Source organism: Brassica oleracea, chromosome C3 (assembly GCF_000695525.1).
Source record: "Brassica oleracea var. oleracea cultivar TO1000 chromosome C3, BOL, whole genome shotgun sequence".
NCBI lineage: Eukaryota > Viridiplantae > Streptophyta > Magnoliopsida > Brassicales > Brassicaceae > Brassica > Brassica oleracea.
This window is the reverse complement of record NC_027750.1, coordinates 1,754,531-1,761,897: the sequence shown is the minus strand read 5'-3', so window position 1 is coordinate 1,761,897 and position 7,367 is coordinate 1,754,531. Positions and strand designations below refer to the sequence as shown.

General features: G+C 37.1%; 2 protein-coding genes across 7 annotated transcripts; both read left to right on the top strand.

Annotated features, from left to right (window-relative positions):
- The first annotated feature begins 1,981 nt into the window (after positions 1 to 1,981).
- On the top strand, positions 1,982 to 5,747 carry LOC106328251 (transcription factor BIM1-like). 6 transcript variants are annotated; one of them, XM_013766653.1, is made up of 11 exons: positions 1,982 to 2,134; positions 2,322 to 2,624; positions 2,789 to 2,875; positions 3,201 to 3,572; positions 3,668 to 3,758; positions 3,849 to 3,985; positions 4,242 to 4,359; positions 4,443 to 4,512; positions 4,588 to 4,683; positions 4,782 to 5,086; positions 5,177 to 5,747. In XM_013766653.1, exons 2-11 carry the CDS (start codon positions 2,588 to 2,590, stop codon positions 5,325 to 5,327), a joined length of 1,464 nt encoding a protein of 487 aa, XP_013622107.1. In that variant the 5' UTR covers positions 1,982 to 2,134; positions 2,322 to 2,587; the 3' UTR covers positions 5,328 to 5,747. The 6 variants fall into 6 exon arrangements, with proteins under 6 accessions (XP_013622107.1, XP_013622111.1, XP_013622110.1 ...); XM_013766657.1 differs by having other exon boundaries at positions 2,826 to 2,875; positions 5,177 to 5,561; XM_013766656.1 differs by having other exon boundaries at positions 3,671 to 3,758; positions 5,177 to 5,561.
- LOC106328252 (probable ADP-ribosylation factor GTPase-activating protein AGD8) lies at positions 5,397 to 6,467 on the top strand. Its single transcript, XM_013766659.1, has 3 exons — positions 5,397 to 5,745; positions 5,899 to 5,992; positions 6,096 to 6,467. Exons 1-3 carry the CDS (start codon positions 5,690 to 5,692, stop codon positions 6,201 to 6,203), a joined length of 258 nt encoding a protein of 85 aa, XP_013622113.1. The 5' UTR covers positions 5,397 to 5,689; the 3' UTR covers positions 6,204 to 6,467.
- Positions 6,468 to 7,367: the final 900 nt, after the last annotated feature.

The window sequence follows — 7,367 nt, the reverse complement described above, 5'->3', positions numbered from 1 at the left end:
AGTTTGAATTGCGCTCCGGACTGGCTGTTAGTGTTCAAAAGTCAAGTTTCTTTGCATCAGGTTTATCCCAAGCGGAAATAGATGCTATTCAGGTTTCTACTGGAATGCCAATTGCCTCTCTCCCAGTGAGATATCTTGGTGTACCTCTATCCTCTTCAAAGCCTACTCTCTCTCACTGTGAAGTACTCATTCAGCAGATTAAAAGACGTCTTTCCTCCTGGAGCGCTAAATCCCTCTCTTTTGCTGGACGTCTACTCCTTATCAAGACTGTGATATCAGGAATCAACACCTTCTGGTGTTCCTCGTTTATATTGCCAAAGTCGGTGATCAAGAGAATCAACTCTCTTTGTGGTATTTTCCTATGGAAAGGAGATGTGGAGGGTCATCATACTGCGCGAGTTTCATGGGAAACAGTAACTAAAGAAAAGAGTCAAGGAGGACTAGGAGTCAAGGATTTGTATACCTGGAACAGAGCTTGCACGTTGAAGCTTATTTGGCTGTTGTTCTTTCAATCGGGTTCAGTTTGGGTGGCGTGGTTCAAGACGGAAATCCTGTCAGGGAATCTGAGCAACTTCTGGACAGTTAAGCCTAATAGAAAGTACTCTTGGCTAACTAATAAGTTAATCAAAATGAGAGATGTAATGTTTACCTGGATTAAACTTAAGATTGAGAGTGGCAGAGACTGCAGATTCTGGACAGATAACTGGTACCCGGAAGGAAAGATTTGTGAACTCATGACAGGAGGTAGAAGAACTAGGCTTGGTATAAGACAAGATGCAACCATCGCAAGCTTGTATGACAATGGTCACTGGCTTCTGCCACCGGCAAGGTCTGAAAATCAAGTAAGCATTCTTGCTTTCCTCTCTGGCCTGACAATATCTACTGCTGATGACTTCTACGTTTGGGAAATTGATAGAATAGTTAGCGCAAAATACACTACTGGGCTAGTTTATCAAAAACTGAGAGGAGACTATACTCATATACCTTGGACTAAAGCAGTGTGGATTAAAGGAGGCATTCCTAAGCATTGTTTTATGGTGTGGCTGGTGGTTCTGAACCGCTGCCCAACTCGCAATCGTCTCCAGTCCTGGGGTTTGCAAACTGATACTAACTGTCTTCTCTGTGGTCTTCATCCAGAGAGTCGAGATCACCTCTATTTTGATTGCCCTTACTCGTGGGAACTATGGTCAACTATGGCCACAAGATTCACTTTGAATCCTTTGAGGACATGGGATCGCTCACTAAGTCAGATGCACACACTCTCTGGTAACAGATTCCGGCGTCGTCTTCTCCTGCTAGCCTGGCAAGCGATCATCTACTGGGTTTGGGCTGAAAGAAATTCTAGACTTCATCGACACACTTTCCGATCTCCTGACGTGTTGCTCCGTCTTGTTGATTGTCAAATTAAAGACCGCATCAACAGTCTCCGGGAAGTCAACCCAACAACTTGTTCACAGCTCCTCCAATTATGGTTTCTTGCTTGTGATCCTACCATCGTCTCCGCTTGATTGCTCCATTCTCCGTCTCGTTATTTCTCATCAAACGTTTCCAAATCCGTTTTGGGCTAAACTGCAATGGGTTTCTTAACTATGGGCAATATTTTGTTTTTATTAACTGGGTCTTGTTTTGTAACTGAAGATCATATGGGCTTCTGAACCTTTTTCTATTTTTCTGCGTTTAAATTAATGAAAGTCTTTTCAAAAAAAAAAAATAAAATATCAAATAATTTTGTCGAACACGATAAAAACAAAAGCATACATGGATTAAAAACAATAGAACAAATTAAATAATAATTTTTGTGCGTGTGTGTATTATTTTAGTTACCTTTAGCGCCGCTAAACGGATAAACCTCGCTGTTACCTTACACTAGAAAGCAACTAAACTAGAGATCCATCCATCAATCCACCACGTGACTCCGTCAGACCTAACGTCGTTTATATTGCTGTTATAACGGGAAGCGTTATAATGACTGTATAAAACATTTCCGCCTTCTCATTACCTCTCAAACCACAGAGAGAGAAAGAGAGAGAGAGAACTCTCTGGCTGATCGGTCTTTTTTTATTCCGATCAGATCGAAGAGTTATATATATCGGTTGCTCTGTCTCACAATTGTCGTTGTATCATCCTTGACAAGGTACTCTCTTTCTACCTTAGCTAAAATCGAATCCGTTGTCGTTTTATTTAGATTTGACTTGGACTCGTGTTTTCGGATCTCCATGCTCACGAGTTGACTTGAATTATGCGAAATTCGATTGGTTTTGAACTATAATTCTACTGAATTATGGTTTAACGTTTTGGCTTTTGAATTGTTTTGTTGACAGATCTATCGATTTCTCTAAGAGGCTGGTTTACGCTAAACCGATCAGAATTTTTATCCAGTTTCTGATCATAATTCAACGACTTTCGAACTTAATTACCTCTTCAACAAAGCTTCGTCGTAGAAACATAACATCTACTTGAAGTAAGTCACTGTGAAAGTCGCAGATCTGAGTTGATAGCTACAGATTCCTGTCGGATTTCATATAATATCATAATTCAAAAAGACAAAACTACAAAGAACCGTAGAAGCTGCTTGTTGTTTTTGTTCATGGAGCTTCCTCAACCTCGTCCCTTCAAAGCCCAGGGTAACACTATTTTTCTGATATCACAGATTTTCGTATTTTTTAAAATAAATATAGAAGACTTTTTAGGATAAAAATTTATATTCACAGTTTATTATCTAATTATAAAAGGATTATTTTATTTTATTTTCGTTTAGAATTTTGATTTTTTAGAAGAATTTTGACAGGGAGAGAACCAACACATGATTTTTTATCGCTCTGCAGTCATTCAACTGTCCAGACAGATCCCAAGCCAACACCTTCTTCTTCTCATGGTATTTCCCGTTTTACCCTTTTCAGTTTTGTCTTAAAATTTTGATTTATTTATTTTATCAAAAGATTCTCTCTTGAAGGGGGTCACGTTTATTCCGCGCGTGCATCTGATCTTGACCCCTTTAAAACGAATGATCCAAATGTTGCAATTTGATCGGGGCCATATGGTCCCCAGCTATATTCAAAGCCCATGAAAATAAGGGACCGTTTATTAGGGTTACACATGTCGTAAAGCTCACGCATCAGAATATAGTTATGTGAAATAATCTTTATAACTGTCACATGTTGAGTACAATTTTATATTTTGCTTATAATAACATGGAGCAGGTAGCCACTTGAAGACCCATGATTTTCTACAACCTTTAGAAAGCGTTGGTGGTTCTAAAGAAGAGACGAGTAAGATTGACACAACCTTCGAGCCGCCTGCACCGTCCCCACCGCTGAAGCACGTGCTTCCCGGTGGAATAGGAACGTACACGATAAGCTCAACACCTTATTTCCATAATCATCAAAGAGTTCCTAAGCCGGAGCTTTCACCACCGATGATGTTCCCTGTTAGTGGTGGTGGTGGTGTTGAGAGAAACGTTGCGGACGCTGCTGCTGTTGCAAGCGGGTTTACTATGTGGGATGAATCTGGTTCTGGGACTAAGGGACAGACAAGGAAGGAGAATAACGCTGGGGAGAGAGCTAACATCAGAGGTAACAATAAAAATTGTCTTTATAATTATTACTAGAGTGTTTTAGAAACCACATTGAAATGATGAAATAAGTTTTTTTTTTTTTTGAATGTTTAGCAGATGCTGCAACAACTATTGGACAATGGCCAGCACAGTCTTTGACAAATAATAACCCGTTGAGCGGTTTCAGTTCTCGTTCTTCCTCTCAGTGAGTCTTTATCTCTTTTCTTTTCTATATCACTATGGTCTACTGACTTAAAAGGGCTTCTGATCAAATGAAGTTTTACTTTGGTTGCAGAGGGTCTGGACTCAAGAGCCAGAGTTTCATGGACATGATAAGATCAGCTAAAGGAACTTCACAGGATGATGATTTAGACGACGAAGATGATTTCGTCATGAAGAAAGAAAGCTCCTCCACTAGCCAGATCCCTACAGGTTTGTATTCAGTATTGTCTAAGATATCACCAACTTTGCATTTTCTAAACCGTTAGATGCTTAAGGAACCACAGACCCAGCTTTGAGATTTTGGAACTGAAGACTATTTAGTAAATGTTTTAATAATATATATATATATATATATATTTTGCAAATTGAGATATGTAATTTTCTTTAAAATGTTTGGAGGCAATAGGCTTATGCTTCAATGTTTATGCTCAGAACCGGCCCTGATGGTTGATTGTGTTAGTTACAGTAGATATGAGAGTAAAAGCAGAGGCGAGAGGCGCTGGCAATAACGATCCAAAGATGAACACGCCTAGGTCAAAACATTCTGCTACAGAACAACGGAGGAGGAGCAAGATCAATGATAGGTCAGTTACTCAAAAAAGTAGCAAAAAACCACACTTTGGTTTATAGAGACTAATTAAAGCATTGTTGATGAATATTTTTGCAGGTTTCAAAAGTTGAGACAGTTAATACCTAACAGCGACCAAAAGCGTGACAAGGCCTCCTTCTTGCTAGAGGTATACATTCACCACATGATTCCTGTAACAAAACATTAAGTCTCAACTTTTACTGATCTTTGGAAGTTCATACAGGTTATCGAGTATATTCAGTTCTTACAGGAGAAAACGAGCAAGTGCGAGACTCCTTACCAAGGATGGAACCAAGAACCTGCCAAGCTATTGAATTGGGTATAGATATAATCACATTTCTAAACCATACCTCAATCTTTTGTTTCTTTAACCGTCATGTAATAAATTTAACATGTGTGATCCATTTAACATTTCAGCAGAAAAATAACCAACAGCTTGTCCCTGAAGGAACCGTTGGTTTTGCTCCAAAACTGAAAGAAGAGAAGAACAACATTCCGATCCTTGCACCAGCTGAAACATTGAACCGAGTAACTCCATTTCCTTTGTTGGTTCAAAGCAACAGTCTGTTCTGTCCTGTAACTCAGTTGAACGCAAGAGTGGCATCATCAGAGACTGCAGAGCCAAGCCCGAGTTCTCGGAGTCATACTCAGCCACTGAAAGAAGAAGAAGAAGAGGAAGTTCATGAGGGTAACATCAGTATATCAAGTGTTTACTCACAAGGGTAAAACTAAAAACGGCTCCTCTCTTTAACCTTTTTTGATCTGGTAACAGTTTGAAAAGTAAAAACTATGTTGTTTTCTATGTGGAGCAGATTAGTGAAAAGACTAAGAGAAGCACTGGAGAAATCAGGAGTGGACTTAACGAAAGCAACCATATCCGTAGAAATCGAGCTTGCTAAACGCTCCTCTGAAGTCAAGCAAACTAGGAGACCTAAACGGCTCAAAACGTGCAATACAAGTTAAAAATTAAAAAAGAGCTAGCACCACCCAATTGGGTTAAAACACCAAATTAAGTTATAATCATAGATATATTCAATCTTTTTTATTTTCTTGTACATTCGAAACTATAATCTGGTGGGTCCATAAGCTTTTGAGACCCGGTTATGCTAACCGCATTTTAAACTCTAATCTCAAAACTTCTTTGGGGTTTCTTTTGAGAAGTATCATTAAGAGGAAGGCTTTCAATGTTTTACGTAAGCTTCCTGTATTTAGTGAATACTATAATAGTTGGGCCTTTATTCAACAAGGAGCTCAACATTTTCTGTACGTAAGCGACGGAGCAGACTCCGAAGTAGAGCGGCGGAAGCCACGTCGCTTCACCGCCCATGGCGAACACGACCTGCTCGAACACCATGGCGAGCATCAGAACCGCCATCATCAGGTGATGTAGTCTCTCTCGAGAGAGATGATGACTATAGTAACCGTTTTAACTAACTAACTAACTCTCTGTTGTTCGTGGATGCTTATAAGTAACGTTCCACACAAGAAAACATTCTCATTCCTCTGATTCTAATGCCATTGTGGGATGTTGCAGGGCTCAGCATCTACTTTTTCGGTCACGGCCAAGATATGATTATTCCAATGTTGATATAACTGCTAGTGATCTCATTAACCGGCTTTCTTTCCAGGTTAAAAAAGATCCTTACTTGCTGCTAAATCTCTGCTTCTTCTTCTTCATCATCTTCTTCAGATTTTTTAACCTGTTTGGCCTCTTGTATCCTCTTGACACAGGCGCAACAAGATATCTCGTCGGTGATGAAAATAGCAGGCGAAACGAAGAAGAAGCTTGGAACTTTTGCCTCTGGCATCTTCAGTGATCTTCAGGATAGAATGCTGTAAGAAGAAAACGAGGTCTCTCATGGTTTAATATTTTTACAGAGAAGAACGAAGTAGACGCAGCTCTTTGGAACTGGGACGTGGCCTATTGATGTTATCATCACCCTATATGGATACTATTGGATATGTCAAATATCCTTTTATCAATATTTTGTTTGTTTGCAGAAAAAAGATTTAATTGTTATGCTAAAGATGATATATACAGCCGTGTTTTTTAATGTTAATCCTGAAAATAATTGAAAGATTATAGAAACTTTTGACAATGACAGTGCTTTGACTTCTGTGTAGTTATTTGTTGACGTATTGATTGATCGATCATCTACTCCCATGTTTGAGTGCTTAATCGTTTGTTTTGTTGATTGTTGGAGGCTTAAGGGTGCTATTTGGGGTTAAGCATCTAGCCTCATTTAGTTTAGTTTTAATATAATCTACCAGCTGCCAGAAACAAAAATTCCAAATATTCTAAAAACAAAGATTCAAACAGGTCTTTTACATATCTTATATATTAAAACAGAAGTCATGACTTTGTTTGTGTGATTTTTTTTATTTGGACTATTCTCTAAAAGTTTATCAAATTTTACATAATTTAATCATCATATCTTTTAATATCTTTACTAGATCTCGATCCGCGCAACCGCGCGGATTTTTATTTTCATTTATTTTTATATAAATATTTTTTTTTCAATTCTAAATTGGTATATATTATAATATATATATGTCTATCAATTTTTAAAACATAAATAATAAGTTTACTGTATATTTTTTCATTGAATAGATTGTTTCAAACTTTCACATGTATTTGTATCTTTTTCTATATATATATATATATTTTGGAATATTATTTCATTATTAAAATCGTAACTTTATATATAAAGATTAGTAAAATCGTAACATTTCACAAATTTAGAAAGTTTTTAAAAAATTTCCGCTTCATAGATTTATATTATCGAGTAAATAATTAAACATTTAGTTTTTGTTTAATTTTTAAAATAAACTATATAGTTTAAAATTTGTTTTCATTGGTTTAAGATAGTAAAGATTAATGATATTTGTTATTTAAAAAAAATCTTTATAATTTTAAAAATTAAAATTGACAAATATTTAAATAATTAATATATAGATGTATAGTATTACAACATTAAATTATATCTATTTAATTTATACTAT